Here is a 16,781-nt window from a genome sequence, read left to right as displayed (position 1 = left end):
CCAGAGCATCCTCGAGTTGCAGGACAGGCAGGACCGGGCTGGGTAACACAGCACGTTGGACAAGCTCCGAGGATAGGGGATGATCACTCAAACTCGATCAATCACAGGCTTACAATAGGAAACACTGTACCGACGACACATAGACAATATGTTTTATTTCTGGAAATTTGTGGGGGGTAAGGCCATGAAGGAGCAAAGAAGGGGAGGAGGAGAGGCGTAGCTGGGAGGGAGGGAGGGAGGGAGGGGATAAAACGCTCAAATAACAACCACCACCAAACCTCATTTGCATAGGATACCCCCAATTGCAACCCAAACAACAACAGGAATACGTTGGGGATAACCTGTTTCCGCATAAAGTAATGCATACTACATAGAGTACACCACAAGAGTACAAGGTCTGGTAGGGGAATCCGGAAATTGCGTCTTCTCTCTCCGAAAACCAAGGAGTCTGGGAGCGTTTCTCGACAGAATGCACTCGGATTTCCCCGATCTTCTGGGGTAAAAGGCGAGTGCACGCTGAGATGGAAGACACACTTTAGACGTTGCCCAGGTTTCTTTTTCCGGACCCCTACTGTCCAGAGTTTCTGGAATAACGGGAACCAAATCGTGACAAGGTTGTTCCCTGGAACTTGAAACACTACGTTCCCGGGTTAACCTCCACCTCCACCACTACACTGCACCACACTACCTGCACCTAAGCGGTATCGAACTTTGAATGTAGTCCATTGGTAGGTAGTGTGAAATATTTCGCTAATGATGCCCCCACAAACGAACACGAATGGTAGGTTATGTTATAAATGGGAATAGAAAAAAATGTAAAACAAAAAAGTTTATGACAAGACAATATATGAATCAATAACTTCCTCAAAGTCCTAAAAAAAAAAAAAAAACGCCGTAGACGATCATTAAAAATTTCCACGAGTCGCCAACGTGAACATCGAAACTTACCACCCACGCTCCCTCTAACCTCAGCGCTTGTTGCCACCTCCTTTCCTATCTTACCACCATCAAAGAAGAAAAAATAGACGACAATTATTTGGGTCTCATGTTATTCCGAAGAACTGAGAGATCCAATCATAATAAAAGAAAGGTCGCTCTGATGACGACGGAAGGATACAGAAACACAACCGATTATCAAACCAACCCCACATTAAGATGCAAGCCCCCCTAACCAAAGTAAAAATCCAAGACACTAAACCGGTTACGATTTGTTCCTGGACCAGAAATCCAGAGAAGCAATAACGTCGTCACCATTCCCTTCATCTTCGTACGCATACAAGATCTGATATACGTGAGCGTATGTAACCAATAGCGAAATTATATAGGGCTTACCTCTCTCGTTGATTCATGAAGCATTCGAATATTCTTTCCTGTGACAATATGCACCAAACCACCAGTTTCCACATTTCGAATCTCGATAAAACTAGGTTCGAAAGCAAGGATAAAGGGGTATGAAAGCGCAAAAGAAGTTGGTTGACCTTCCCAAGCAATTTGCCAGTCAGGTCGTGCTCTCCACCCGTTCCTGTTGACAAAGAACGAAAAGTCTGAGTAGTTAAGTAAGAACTCGCCGTTCAGTCTGTAGATGGCTATCGGCTTGACGTTTTCTCTCTGGAACAGCTCTAGGGATGTATCCGCAGGATCAAGAAGAGACTGAGTTTCCAAAGTTTCCAAGCTGACAACTTCAAATCCCTTCGAACATCCAACGCACAACTTAGACTTCAAGAAGTGTATTGAAGTTGATTCTGATGGGATATAAAATTCCTTGAAGCTAGTCAGCATCTTTTATTTTATGCGACGATTGATATAAGAGATATTCCCACCTTGAACGGCTTTAGTGTGTCCTGTCCTCCTTGTAAGAGTTTACGGAAAGCAGGCGTTCTTTTACCGCGGGCCAGAGTGTCGTGCGGTTCTAGCACCTTCACAGTAGATGATAGAGATGAACTCCTCACACAACAAACAAGCACTCGTCCCAAGCACACACCAGCTTTGAAGAAATTAGTGTGTCCAATGACTTTCTTCGGCCGTTTATTGGCAAGAGTTGTATCGTTGGGATCAAGGCCTTCAACAGGAACAGACATAAGGGTCTTTTCTGAGAGAATGAGAATAATCGAAAACTCCTCCAATACGTCGATCTGCTCGACTTTACTGACTTCAATGACTTTCTTTGGCATAGATCCATCTTTGTACTTCCGGTCAGATATGTAAATGCCGTTTTCCGTTCCGTATACCAGCTTTCGGCCACCATCTGATAATAGTCAGCGCTTGATTAAATTTTGTTCATAATAAACTATTAAACCTACCAATGGGGACAAGGCAGCTAACACGATTGCCTGCGTTGAAGAACTGGTCGCAAAGAATTGTTCGTGTAAATATGTTACTTCTCTCCCTCAACACGGTTTGTTGAGCTTCAATGTGTTCAATCCACTTCCTTCGACTAACCACTGAACCAGCAAACAGGGGAACGATATAACCCCGTTTTCCCAAATGTTGGAAAGTGATTGGGTATCCCTTTTCTTTGTTATTAAAGTCATTCGGTATCTTTTTTGTATCTGTCTTGGACGATCCGGGGATGAGACTCGAAGAAGGCCGTTTCGCAATCCCCCCTGCCCTTCCGGGAAGAACCTCTTCCATTTGAGTAATAACAAGTAATTCAAGCGGTATTGGCTATGGTGAACATCAGATATAATCTCTCACAAATAAAAGAAAGGTAAAGATGAAATTGGTGTGCATACCTTTCGATGCACCTTGTATTGTTCCCTTTTGTTCACCACCTTTATTCTAACCAGCAGTAAGGCATGATCAAATAGAAATGCTTGAATATCTCCCCCACCATCTGTAGATGCGCTCTTCTTCAAGCTTCCCTTAAACAGGAGCTGCCTTCCCTCCTCTGTCAGTTTCAGATCAACTGTCTCCCCCGGTCTGAATACAAGTTGTTCATTGAGCTGCATGAGATTAAAGTGATTTTCCGCTTTCCCTGATTCAATATTCACTCGAGTAAGGAATTCTCGAATCAGCTCGGTTGCCCTCTTTAGATCCTTCTTATCAGGATTATCTTCAGACGTAGGTTTAAGTATAGCCTCCAGTAGTAATGGATATCGAGCAAGACGAGTTGTTGGTTTCGTAAGGTAGCCATTTAGCTCCAATTTCCGTGATTCTTTCTTACGTTCAGTCTCTTCCACGAAACGTGCAAAAGCTGGGTTTGCAGCCTTCTCCTTTTCAAACTCATGTTTCCCGTATAACTGGTTCGAGCCATACCTAATGAAAGGCTCAAATTGCGGCACAAATTCTAGGAAAATGTCACCGACGTTGTGAACAACTGGTGAGATTTGTTGTCTTCGAGTGAGAGCTTCTGCCAGACGAGAATTGACGGCGTGAACTTCCATTACATCGCCAAAAACTGTACGGATAAATATTTCACGGCGGTGCTCAGGAATCGGCGAAGGACTGTTGGGATTTTTCGAAAGTAACGGCTTCATCCAGAAATCCCGAAGGTACTCCAAATCCTTCACAAAATCTCTCTCTGTGTATATTAATTCGCAAATGACCTCTTGCCTCTTCTGTTCCTTCTCCGAAACACCCTCTGCGATCTCCTTCGGTACTGTGTGAATCCACAACTTTTGTTCCTTCTCATCATCTCCATGTAAGCTAGACCTTGACTCTTCCCTCCTTAGACCAGGCTGTGGCTTCATATTCAATCTCGCTTGCTGTTCCAAGCGACGAGGACAAGCTATGGAATAACATAGCTGCTGTGGTGTACAAGTAGGCGAATAGCAGTCCGTTAAGAGAGTAAATACCCCGTTGACTTCGTTTTCTTCATCGACAATACCAGCATTACCATCCCTGAATTGATAAACCTCCGAATGTGAATCTCTTAACCGATGGTCGTATGTAACATCGTGAAAGAATTTTTGAGCATCAAGAGCCCTACCCAAAAGCAACGCAAGACTCCGATCGCTGGTTTTGATTATATATGCGATTACATCCACAGCTTCCGCGCCCGTAAATGCTGATTTGTAGGTCAGCTGATTCTTCTCCCGATCCCCAATCAATATCCGCTCCCTTAATACAAATGCAACTCGAGATAATAGAGCTGGATATACGAGTGGTGCTCGCTTCTGGGGTGGGATTTCCATCCCCCCCCCTCCTCCGGAGGAGGATGTTCCAGATTTGTGCATTGAAGGCCGTTCAGTCGCCTGTGTGAATGTTGAAGTTGTGGAGGGGGCAGCGGAAGCAGAGAATGCAGTAATGCTTGAAGAATTACTTGCAGAGCTTGGCGTTCTTTGTTTAGCGGCGAAATTGTTTTCTCTTGCAGGCATGGAGTTGAGTCGCTGCTGACCCGATGGTTGCCCACTCTGACTATACTGGCTATATTGACTTTCCTGGGAGTCTTTACGCCTGTGTGGTATCACTCTCCCACTCATCGTTTGCGCATGATCCCGCTCATGAGAATATGTGGTCAATGACATTGTCCTTTCGTCATGCCTTTCGGGAACAACCCTGCCCTGAGCTGTGGTTCTCGACATTTGTGGACCTGGAGGTCTTGTTCCCTGGTAGCCGGCGAATGAAGGCCCTGGGGGTCCCATATTAGGTGAGTACGAAGCTGCCATAGATCTGGAACGGTAAGGGTCGTTATTCAGCGCAGGTGGCGGTGGATAATACCGGTGTGGTGCTGGCTTGGTCATATTGGGGTTTGGGGGAGGGGCACCAGGGGGTTGAACACGCATTGGCTGGGGATAAGGTCGTCGCTCGGGATACATAGGTTGCGGTAAATTTTGGGGTTGTGATTGCATCCTGGAGTTGGGGTTTTGGGCGTGCTGTGGATAGCCAGATGGATTCTGAGGTGGATAGCCGTTCGGCGGGTGTCCTTGTCTTTGTTGACGCGGTGATCCGTTTGGCCCGCTACCACCACCATAGCCAGGAGCAGACATTTGTGAGGCAGATGTCATTGTCTGGGAGCGCCCATTTAGGGGCATTGGGTTTGATTGAGAGGTCATTGTGTGTGAACGTCCGGATGGAGCAGTGCCGAAGATGTTTGCGAAATCATTGTCACGTTGAGATCCCGGAGCAGGAGGATTGTGATGAGCACGGTATCGTGAGTTCTGCTGAGGATCGGCCATGATTACCGGGAAAGCTTATCTGTTCAAGAAGACCATAATAATTGGTTAGCGATTTGAACATATGTACACCAAGGCTACCTTATCTGCGGAAGTGGACAGATAGGCAAAAAAAAATGACTAATATTCAACTAGCCAGCCAGCCAGCCCAGAGCAAAATAGCAAGTATATTTTAGGTTTTTCCAGACAGAAGAATTATGAGATGGTGAGTACAAACGGGAGTACAATTTCAGATGCTGTAACGACATGCAGCTTTTCTGAGGAGGGGGGAGGGGGGGCGTGGGGTGTAGGTTGTGGCGGCGGTGGTGGTAAAGGTAGGAGTTTAGGCGTTGAGTGAGTGAGGTAGACAGACACTGGAGGTCAAGTTAGGGGATGGACAGCCGGATAGAGCGTTGGGTGTCGTGGTGGTGGGGACCGTTGTCCAGAGATTCTAGGTTACCCGGCCTATATTGAATGCATGTTTCTCCCCCGATCTGAGCTTGTCAGGGTCTTTAGTACCCACATTGTATGTGGACTTGAGCTGCTGCCTTGGGGATCACTTGTCCAGTAAGAGTGGAGCAGAAAGCACACCGGCTGCGGAGTACAATTTAGGTACTTATCAGGGGAAGTGGAAATGAAGCCATGACGTTTTGCTGTTTATTTTTCAATTTCGTCCATTTGTGTACTTGTTATTTACAGTACTCAATCAATTCTACGTATATACTCTCATGATTTTGGTCCTTATTTTTGGTAGCTTTTCGTTGGCTTTGGACCTTACGAGGTCCGGACCGACGATATTTAACTGCCTGTAATTCTCACATCCGTGCCTGGTCCAGCTACGGAATTTTCGGCGCCTCGACCGGACTATGTATAGGTCCTTACTGTTATTGTTCCACAACTCCTCCCCTCTCCCAAATGACCTTCAGCAGCTTTTGCACTACCGAATGAAATCCTAAAGAGAGAGAGAAGATGCCCCTCCCATCTTTACTACATACACACATTACCTAGATGTACCTATGTACCTCCAGCCGTTCTTCGTACCCGCACCCCCAGTCTTTTGGAAACATCTGCAGGGTATTTGGTCTAATCTATTGTGCAACTGTGAAGAGCAGGAAAAAAAGGAAAAAAGAGAAAGAAAAAGGGCTTCCCTCTTTGAAATCCCCAACGCCAGAATCATATCCGCACTAAGCAACTTGAAATATTGATTCTTGGTAGGCTATTCGGCGTTACCGCCACAGAGACCTAGTCACCATGTACCTACATCCTATCGTCACTTCATCGGCTCGTAACTATGGAATCTATGTCGGTACGGTATTCTCTAAAAGCCACTGTCGGGCTTCTCTCCGCCACCGTGTTGAATAATGGCGAGAAAGTTGCTTGTATAAACACTGCAGATTCTAAAAGAAAGTGACTTTTTTTCTCTCTCTCGTGGTGTACTGCTCACACGAGCGTTTTTTTTTTTTTTTTTTTTTTTTTTTGCCCTTTATTATTTTCATACCCCGTATGCCCGCACTGTCATCTGGCCAGGTCCGCTGTTTATCTCGATCTGCGGCGCCGAACCGTGGGCCGTAATATGGCTGTCTGTATTACAGTATTGAACCCCAGTCCCCCCTCTGCCCCTCCACCGGCTCTCCGCTCCCCTGACTCCTCCTTGTGACGCGAAGTTTGGGGAAGGTAGGCGATCATTCAGTCCACAACGCAGCGCCTAGAGCTCAGACAATAAAGACCCGCATCTGCGACGCCGTGTGGCCACTATCTTGTGGAAGATCGAGCCACGCTTGGATAACTTGACTTCTGCAAACCGGTTTTCTGGTTAATGCTCCTTGAAGAGCTTACAACAACATATTTCACAGCTGCTTAACCACCGTTCACATACTCACTCTCGTTCACTTACATACTCACCGTTCTCCACTGAAACATGGAGCCCAACATGCACCGTGGACCTTCGAACCTTCCTACACCTCCTCCAGATAGCATCACAGAGGAAGAAAGATCGAAGCCAGGCCTCAAGTTTGATTCGGGAATGGATATTGACTTTCAAAGCGACTCGTTGCACTCCCCGGTATCATCCGCTCAGCCGCCTGTCTCACAACTAGAGTCCACTACTTCTACTACTACTACAACGCAGACGGACTTCAAAGAAGAGATGAAAGATGATTCGGAGTGGAGGAAACCTTCTGTCGATGATTTCGATTTCATGACGACCTTGGGGTAATCAACGAGTCGGCCATGTGTTATAATGATTGCCTTTTTCTGACTGCGGGACAGCACCGGGACTTTCGCCAGGGTGTGGCTTGTAAAGCCTCGGAGCGTGCCGAACTCTGGCGAGGCACCTCTCTTTGCCCTAAAACAGTTGAAAAAATCCGACAGTAAGGGAGCTAAATTCTCTAAATTCTCAGGATATGCCAGGGAAAGGCTGCAATTTTTATATCTAGAGGCTGATGTTTGTACTATGGGATTTTAGTTGTTCGGCTGAAACAATGCGAACATGTATGTGATTATCTTCATTTACTCACAACTTATAGTCAAACCCGATCATGCTGTTTCCCGCCGCGTAAGATATGAGGAATACTTGAGTGCTGAAAAAATGACTTAGGTACGCAACGAAAGAGCAATTTTGGAAGTCTGCCGGCCACATCCATTTATCACACATTACTTGTGCTCGTGGCAAGACCGAAATTCGTTATATATACTTGTATGTCCTTCGTAGATTTACTGCAGTGATAAACTACCTGCGCATGCTAACACCATCGATAAAGCTTGAATACTCGCCAGGTGCACCCACTTTCTTCCCAAACACACAAGTCAAATGCCTAATATCCGCCATTCTCAACAGGCGGTGAAATCTTCGGATATCTACGACGAGCGCGCCGTTTTGATTTTGCCACGACACAATTCTATGCAGCAGAAATTGCGATGATCCTTGTATTTTTACATAGCCATGGTATCGTTTACCGAGATCTGAAGCCCGAGAACATCTTACTTGATGCAAGAGGCCATGTAAAATTGGTAGATTTTGGCTTTGCCAAGGTTGTCGGTGATCGTGAGTTTTGTCTTATTTCCCCACAAATTAAATTTGCTATGCTTTGCTGACAGGCCCACCACTCCATAGGTGAGACCTACACACTTTGCGGTATAATAAACATTCAAAGTATCCCATTTTTTTCAGAAGTGCTGCTAATATAGTTCCGTTTCCTTCTTTTCAGGAACACCGGAATACCTAAGCCCTGAAGTTATCCAGAGTAAAGGCCACGGTAAAGCTGTTGACTGGTGGGCCTTGGGAGTACTGATATATGAGATGAGTTGTGGATTTCCTCCATTTTACGATAACTCTCCCTTCGCGATATACGAGAAGATTGTTGCGGGACGGATATCGTTTCCTTCGTTAGTCCCAGAGGAAACCAAGGATATTGTAAGAAAACTTTGCACCAAAGATCTATCAGCACGGTTAGGAAACATGCGTGGTGGCGGCCATCAAGTGATGGCGCACAGGTTTTTTGATGGGATTGATTGGCAAGAGCTAGAAAGCCAGGTCAACCCGGTATGCCTCCCGATATGATATATTTTTATGCAGTTCCTTTCTTTTTTCTCGTGGACTAATGTTAAATCCAACCAGGGTCCCATAATACCACACCTTAGATTCGCAGGCGACACAAGGTATTTTGACCATTACGAGCCCCCAGCACCCACAACAGACGACGAATACCCTAAAGAAATGATGGAAAAGTACGATATACAATTCCGGGATTTCTAGTAGAACGGCGCAGGCGTTTATATTCATCTATTTTTACCGGGACTCTACAAGAGATATCAATATGTATGTAAATAGCTAGCGTTGGTTTGGGTAATTTTACCTATGTATATCATTCTATGGCTTGGCTTTGAATTTGTTCGTTTTTATTTTTTTCAATTTTCTGCCATGAGGTTAGTAGGTACATGTACCTGTAGGAGGTTCGGATCGCTGTGTTCAACCAATGTGATATGTTAATTTGATGGAATACAACGCTGGGTTTCAGACATATAGTGTGTTTTACTCTGGTCTGGTAGAATCCAGGCCGTTGCGCTGGTATATATAGGTATATCATGTACTTTGTCCACAGAAGAACTTGATAGGCGCTCTTTCAACTCTGACAACTCGACACCTATTAGGTAGAGATTTTGAGAAAAGGATAGGTAACAGTCATAGGTTCTTGTCGTGACTTCTGAAACACGGATACCTCGATGTGTCGCTGTTGTTGGAGGACCGGCTACATGCGATATGCAGGGGCTCGGCGGAAGTACTCTTCTGTGCTGGTTGATAGCTTGGACCTCAACGTAGATAATAAATCACATATGATGGGAATACAGATGTCTACCTACTCTCATTGAAACATATTTAAACAGCAATCACATCTCGGACCCGGTCATTCTCGCATACAAGTGCCACATCTAAAGATCCAAGTGAAGTTTAGATCTCGATCACAATCATAAGCTATCACTCGGATCATGAGTGATAGAAATCTGAATTTTTTCAATTTTGGTCTTCTCGCTGAATCAATAGAAATTTAGGCTGAAGAGCCGCGATGCCAGATATCTCTATCTTAGTACTTTAGAAGCCTCTGATGAGTTAGGAATACCAAATCCTCATGTGGTTGATGATCCACATGACCTGCATACAAAGGAGAGTAGATGAAGCGACCAAAGAAACCATGACTAAAGGGGAGAGCCTCCGTGTATTAACTATCAAAACCTAGAAAAAGAAATCGTAAATGAAAGAATTGCCGTGCAGTTTGTTTGACTCTTTATTTTCCTTTGAGAGAATTTATTGTAATAATCACCAGTCAATGACTCTCTCAGGGAAGAATTCGTCAATGAGCTCCATATAGTATGGCTATTATAAGCTGTTAGCATCAAACTTTTTGTGTGGTATGAAGAGGCATCTATTATACCTTGAGCTCTTCCACAGTTGGTGTTTCATCACTCTTTGAGTATAGATCGTAAGGGTTGAAAGCTTGGACGGCTTTCAGCATCTTCCTATCATGATCGTTCATGAATTTGTGATAGGCTCCTTCCTTATGCCAAGGGTAGAATGAGTGGAACCTAATCATGGCAAGGCCTTCATCGGGGATTCTGGACTGATGTTTGACAACGTGGTAAAGATATTCATCATGCCCCCATGAAAGCATAACATTGTCCAAACCACAGCCCTCGTGGTAGATTCCAAACTCGGTGCTGTATACAGGATGATTGTAATCGGGATTTTTCATAAATGTCTCTGGAAGAATGATTCGCTTATCAAAGGCGCACCCCACTGTCGCGAAAGAACTTCATAAGTTACAACTCTATCATGTTGAATGGAAAGGTTCTCACCAGGGAAAGTATCGCCGACCACATCCCACTGGCCCTCAGCATCAAAGAAGAATAGGAGCTTCCCCAAATCGTGAATCAGGCCAGTGACTTGCATCCAACGAGGTTTTCCATCCCTGCGGATAGCCTCGGCAGTTTGAAGTAAATGCTCTATCTGAGTAAGGTTGGTGTCGGGATCGCTCTCGTCAATTAGAGTGTTCAGTTTCTCCATTGCTTCCCAAATACTCATTCTAGCCCTCTTCTTTGTCTTAAAGTTTATCCGGGCCCTGAGATTGTAGGCCACTGTTTGTTTCTCATGTTGCTCACGGTAGAAATTCTTGACACTGTCACTAGCATCGAGGTACTGTCTAAATTGGGTCTTATCTTTCTCGGCATCGAACTCAGAAGCATCGTCGAAGTTGATGTTTTGCTTCTTCAGGGCGGCTTTGAGGACATTTACATTGTCGATAGCGTCGGATGTATCCTCAAGCTGATGGCCATCACGACCATTGTAGACAGCGAGCTGTTGAAAAACCCCGGGTGCCATTTTAAAGGGGATTATGGAACTGATAATCCCAGCCTTGTTAATAGGTGAAGCCTTTATCTCAAATGGTTGATAGATCAACGTACGGAAGGGCTATTCAGAAGCGCAATAACCGAGACCAGGCTCTTGTAGCGAGTTTTTTATCCGAAATACGTTTATGCGATGGTTGAATTGAATATCAATGATACAGACGGGATACGTATACGATTATCTGAACTTAAAAAAAAAAAAAAATTAGTTATGTCATCCATATGAGGTCATCAAACACAAGGCACGGAGAAGTGATGATAGAGAAAGGGGTAACGTGTATGTTTTGGCTTAAGGGTTTAAGGATGTTGGGGAAAGGTTGTTATAAATATTAATTTGAAAATGGAAAACAACAGATTCATCTTCATACCTTCGAGAGTAATGGTTCATTTAAGCTCTATGTAGGTGCTCATGTATGTAGAGGGGCGAGCTCTCTTTTATAACCAAATATTTTGTTAACGTTCTCAGAATTCGCTTTATTTCACTACCGAAAAGTAGGTTAACCTCGGGTGGGCGTTGTAAGGCATTGCCACATTAGGACTGCCATCGTGCGAATTCCTTGGAAAAAAGCGTGGGGTAAAATACGATAGTGGAGGGGGATCCGCGGTCGATAGTGCTGATAGATGATATATGTACGTAGCTAAAGTTGACATGTATTGATATTAAGATGTCTACAGATAACCATTGGCACCCCATCTCACCCGAATATTTAGGGAAGCCGGGATTACTGCCAAGAATAATTGCACAATCAGCGGATATCGGTTCTTCTGGACGAATAGTTGGTTGCAGACCCTAGTATCTTGCATACAATTGAGGTCGGTGTTCAGTCCGGATCACTCGTTTGGTCAGGTGTCTTTAAGTTTTCTAACCGGGATCAGCGGATGACTTGATGTTTACTGTATTTTGTGTAATTATTTATTTGCTTCATCTACTCATGTACCTCATCCCTTGCAAATAGGTATATGCATTCTAACGAAGAACAAAGTTTTCAAACAGTGCGGAGAAGCTGCAGTGAAGAGGGAAATGGAATTAGGGTCTGGAGTCATTCTGCACAAAAACGTGGCATTAATATTGTCCTCTTACTAGGATAAATGGTACAAGCCACATTGCTCACGATGCCCAGCTTATATGTAGAGTGTATTCCCCCCCCCCCCTTTCAGCATCCGAATGAAACCCGGGGGAATCTCGGACTTTCTAACTAGCATCTTTTGAACACAACTAGGTTAAGCCATCACAATACTTGACGTCAGGTGGTGTTGTAGATGTCCTTGACAAAGTAAATTTCGGTAAATTTATTCCTGGTGACAACAGACAACGTTGGTTTTAAGAGGGATGCATTGCGGGGAAAGGGCACAAGCCTTTCGTTACTCCATACAAAGATATGAGTTAGCGAGAGAAAAGAAAACACAATCTTCCAGATGACGTACTATAGCCACATTTGTACCCGTAATTTGCAAATAATCTCTGACCGTTACACCCGATAAAAATGCCAAAAGTGTAAGAAGCACGAACACTGGAATGAAAATTGACGATTGGCATGAGTTCTACTAGAAGCTTCGTTTCACCCCTTCAACATCATGATATATTCGGTCAAAATGGCATCTCGCTTGGACCAATTGAACTTTCCTCATCTGGCTTGAGGGCGCGCTACAGGAGAGCGTTTGGGCACTGCACACGTGTCAGACATTATTAACATAAAAATAATGCTACTTTACCCTATAGACGCCCTTTATTTATTTATTCTCCGACGAGCTCTCTCAAGTGATAAGAGACCAATTGTCGTTCGGTGACAGCTTGATTCCAAGCAACGAATTAGCCGAGTGATATTTGATGACACAAGCACCTACGAAATTTATGTAGATACTTAGTTCTTATGGTGGGTGCAACAATTTGTTTCAGCTAGATCTGCTAGTAGAGCTGCTAGGGAAAAGGTAAGACTTCGCTGACATGTACCTACTTAATAGTGCCGCAGCATATGCACCGTGTCCCTTGATCCAATAACGCCGTGCCCTCACAATCATGTAAACTCGTGAACATCCCCGAAAATTAAAAGAAAAAGACAAAAAAGAAATCCGGAAGCTACCACGACAACGGCATAAGAAAAATAAAATAGGTTTTCAAAGGAAATAAGCATGCCAGCAGTAACACTGACATCATTAAACATCTCCCCAGTTCACGCGAAACTTATTGTAGGAAGCCACACATGATAGTCCACTATTATTGGAGGAGGATTTGCATGGTGATTTCAATCTCTTTTAATATTGAAACGTGTTCATGTAACGGAGAACACTCCGGGTATCCATGTCTATACAGGCAACTGCTATTACTGCTTCTCTCTATCACTACCAGTCAATTTACTTCCATCTAAAGTAAGGCCTTAATCTCTGCTACTACATCTTTGATTCTCTGCTCTGGAAGCCTGCTTTCAACCTTTGAAACAAGTCGGCGTGTTTCATATATCCCGACTGCGGCTGCTTTGACGTCGCCTTTAAGTGTCAACAAGGTTCCCAGTGCCACGAGCGCTCTAAATGTAGCCTCGGAATCCGTTTCAGTGCCAATAATGGTGGTTAAAGGCTTGAGAAGCTCAATAGATCGGTCAACTGAGTTCGTAGAGTGAAATAAAACCGCATAGCTATACCAGTCGTTATTAGGATTATTATGCAATAAAACCATGGGAAGTGGGCAGGTCTTACTTGAGGAAAAGTGTTGATTTGGCTTGCTTGAAGTTTCGGTTTGTAGTGCCGGCAGATGAATTTTCAACTAACTCAACAGTCTTTGACATGAATTTGGGTTAGAAAAAATCTGTTCAGGATGGGTAAGAATACGTAAAGTACGTACCCGCTCAAACCGCGTGTTCATATATTCTCTACCATCTACTGTCTGAAAAAGGTTTACATATGTTCTCGTCGCTAACATAGCATTGTTGACCAAGCCGTTGCCGAAACCACCTGAAGTCTCGAGTATTTCTCCTATCTTTTGGTCACTGGATTGATATGTTGCTACCTGGGAGCTTGCTGCTGCAAATAGCCTCAACAAATCCAGCCCCGGAAGCTGATTCTGTGGCGCCCAGCTCTTGATAATTTTAATGAGCAAGTCTAAACTTGCTTCGGTGGCAGCAAATGGCTTTTCTATCGGCTTGTTAAGTAAAGCAGCAGTTTGAAGAAATTCTATAAGCTTTGCAAGAACAGAGACCTCGTCAGGGTTCAGGGCAACCTCCTTCTCGCCCTTTGCAATGAGGTCTTGGTTGATTTCGTTGACTTTCTTTTGGATAGTTGCCAGATTTGCGGCAACGATAGAAAGATATACTGTTTGTGGTATAAACTTTTGCTTGGTTGGTTGTAGGCGCGGGGCTGGAGAAGACGTTTCTCCTGGTCGATACCGATTCTCTGTGCCCCAGGGGTCCGGACCACCTCTATCTTGACCTCCACCGAGCTCGACTCCCTTTGCATTCGTCACAATGAAATTACCTACAGTATCCAGGTAAGTCATTGGAAGCTCGTTATCTTCCAGGAATTTTCGGGCTGCATCAAATGGGTTTTCAGATGCGTTGTATGGAAGCTTTAGTGGTGGTGCGCCCTCTTGGAAATCAACGTCGAAGACAAAATCGTATTCCTTGCCCTTATATAGCTGTTTGCGGCCCGAACCTATAGCATCGACGACGGTCCCAACATTGGTCCAAGATCTGGTCTGACTAGACCAAGTATAGGCTTCTACGCTCCCCTCATTATGTATCATGATTACCTACAAAGTGTTAAGTACTGTAATGCCTATGCGTCACAAGTTAATCTTAAAATAAACATACCTGTCCATCTTTTTTCCCTTGCTGCTGAAGAGCTTCTGGGCCTGGTAAATCTTTTTTGTTCACATCACCGACTTGCGTGCTACAAAATGAATTAGAAAGGTTAACTCTAGATAAAGATTCATGGATAAGTAGACACTAACGCAGGAATACTTGAAGCTGCAACGGCACTGTCAAATTCCTAAACTAAAGTTAGCAAATAAGTCTCCAGTGATATTTCATGCCAACCAAATTGTAGAATCGAGTTTTGGAGCACCTTTAAGCCCTCTTCATCAGCCCATCTAGCCTGATCTCGCGAGAAGACCCGCACAACCCTATCACTCGCCCCGGTAACGATGTCTCCAGTCTCGGGACACACAGCAACAGACCAAACACTAATAGCAGGATGTGTTATAGTTTGAATACAGTTACCGTCTATCATGTCCAGAGATTTAGAAAGAGCTACCAACAGGAGTATTTATGAGAAACCAGATAAATGGAAGTTACCTTTCCAGATTTTAACTGTTCTATCCTCTCCAGAAGAGACAATCTCTCCAGTTGGTAGGGCAGCGATTGAGTAGATGAAGGAGGTGTGTCCATGAAGCTCTTGCAGTGGATGCCCTTCTGCACTCCAAAGACGAATCGTGCTGATTAATGTTAGTATATTCACAAAAGCATTCCGTCATTTTGGCAGAAGAACTTACCCGTCATTAGAGCAACTAGCAAAACCACCATTTAGAAGTCTGCACAGCCCTCGGACGACTTCTGTATGTTCGCCCAATATTTTTACTTGTTTACCGTCCCTCCAGAGTCTTATCGTCTTATCCGCCGATCCAGTAATTATCTCCGTTTCTGAAAGCGCGAGAACAGCCCATACAGTTTGCCCGTGGCCTTGCAAAACGTGTTGTGTTTCGCCGTTTCGCCAAACCCGAGCGGTACTACACGATTTGTTAAAACACCAAGCAGAGATCGGATAGAAGAGGGGAATATACCCGTCCCAAGATCCTGAGACAATGATATCCCCGTAGTTATCCAATGCACAAACATTGTGGCTATGCCCTAACAACATGTATGCGGGTGGCGCATCCGAATCCTGTGCTCCAGCCAGTGGTTCTCGGGCTTCAATGATTGTGTCCTGACCACCACTAACAATCAGGCCTGCACGGATAAATATTCAGTACTTTGCCTTTTGACAAACAAGAGATTTACAGACCATTGGGATGTTTTTGACTAGGAGAGATGAATGTTATGCTATTGACGAAAGCCTGTCCGGTAGAGTTGATATGGTCATCGAAAGTTACAGATTGTGCGTCTTTACGTTTCCATAGTCGAACTGTTGCATCCCGAGAGACCGAGGCAACAAGATTTGGGGATGGAAAGACAACACCACGAACCTACAAGTAGAATTATAATTAACCTTGATATTCTGACATTCGGGAAAGCCAAGAAGCAACCACAGGGAGCTCCAGGGTAAGATATGAAAGCTACTTACATCATCTTCGTGGCCTCGGAGTTGCGCAGTAAGCTTGTACATTCCTAAAATATTGTATGACAATGTCGAAGAATCACAAAGTTTGGAAGAATGATGGAGATAACGAAGCCCCTAGGTGTTCACGACAGAGGGGCAGCCTGAATCGTCATCACTTGGCGGGGCAGCTTGCTTTAGCTCTAGATGACTAAGCCTGAAACCGCCGTTTGAGGCTCAAATGTCTTATGGTTCTTCTGTCCCGGTGCAGGCGTCCCCGCTCAACCTGTCTATTGACACTTAGGGTTCAGTGCTCACCGCTTAGCCAGGTACCTCACCCTCATCCACCCACTTCACCTCAAGTTGTCATTCCATTAATCCACATCTGTCTAGAGCCCGGGAACATACAGTCCAACTTAACCCCGAGTTCTCGACGCCACGTTTAACGATTTTACGACCAAATCCGTCCACCACCTTTTCCGTCACCTACCTGCGGACTTACACTCGTCTTCTATAGTACATCTCACCTGTAATTGTGTATATTTTCGT

At 44.6% G+C, this 16,781-nt stretch overlaps 4 protein-coding genes across 4 annotated transcripts; 1 reads left to right on the top strand and 3 right to left on the bottom strand.

Annotated features, from left to right (window-relative positions):
• Positions 1–1,201: 1,201 nt before the first annotated feature.
• Positions 1,202–5,117, bottom strand: H6S33_006409 (uncharacterized protein; the record flags this gene model as incomplete). Its single annotated transcript, XM_044837755.1, has 5 exons — positions 1,202–1,282; positions 1,333–1,761; positions 1,821–2,245; positions 2,301–2,664; positions 2,733–5,117. 5 exons carry the CDS (start codon positions 5,115–5,117, stop codon positions 1,202–1,204), a joined length of 3,684 nt encoding a protein of 1,227 aa, XP_044689936.1.
• Positions 5,118–7,011: 1,894 nt separating this feature from the next.
• H6S33_006408 (uncharacterized protein) lies at positions 7,012–8,847 on the top strand (the record flags this gene model as incomplete). Its single annotated transcript, XM_044837754.1, has 7 exons — positions 7,012–7,304; positions 7,362–7,536; positions 7,853–7,868; positions 7,930–8,136; positions 8,206–8,226; positions 8,300–8,634; positions 8,710–8,847. 7 exons carry the CDS (start codon positions 7,012–7,014, stop codon positions 8,845–8,847), a joined length of 1,185 nt encoding a protein of 394 aa, XP_044689935.1.
• A 1,059-nt stretch (positions 8,848–9,906) lies between these two features.
• On the bottom strand, positions 9,907–10,965 carry H6S33_006407 (uncharacterized protein; the record flags this gene model as incomplete). The annotated part of the gene is made up of 3 exons (XM_044837753.1): positions 9,907–9,963; positions 10,022–10,383; positions 10,443–10,965. 3 exons carry the CDS (start codon positions 10,963–10,965, stop codon positions 9,907–9,909), a joined length of 942 nt encoding a protein of 313 aa, XP_044689934.1.
• Positions 10,966–13,353: 2,388 nt separating this feature from the next.
• H6S33_006406 (uncharacterized protein) lies at positions 13,354–16,301 on the bottom strand (the record flags this gene model as incomplete). The annotated part of the gene is made up of 11 exons (XM_044837752.1): positions 13,354–13,621; positions 13,683–13,762; positions 13,828–14,730; positions 14,792–14,870; positions 14,932–14,969; positions 15,045–15,202; positions 15,275–15,414; positions 15,472–15,705; positions 15,760–15,925; positions 15,981–16,161; positions 16,260–16,301. The coding sequence occupies 11 exons, from the start codon at positions 16,299–16,301 to the stop codon at positions 13,354–13,356; spliced, it is 2,289 nt and encodes a 762-aa protein (XP_044689933.1).
• Positions 16,302–16,781: the final 480 nt, after the last annotated feature.

This window comes from Morchella sextelata (assembly GCF_020137385.1).
Source record: "Morchella sextelata strain SCLS chromosome Unknown scls_20, whole genome shotgun sequence".
NCBI classification, from domain to species: Eukaryota; Fungi; Ascomycota; class Pezizomycetes; order Pezizales; family Morchellaceae; genus Morchella; species Morchella sextelata.
The sequence above is the reverse complement of the archived record's forward strand: the minus strand, read 5'-3'. Positions and strand labels throughout refer to the sequence as shown.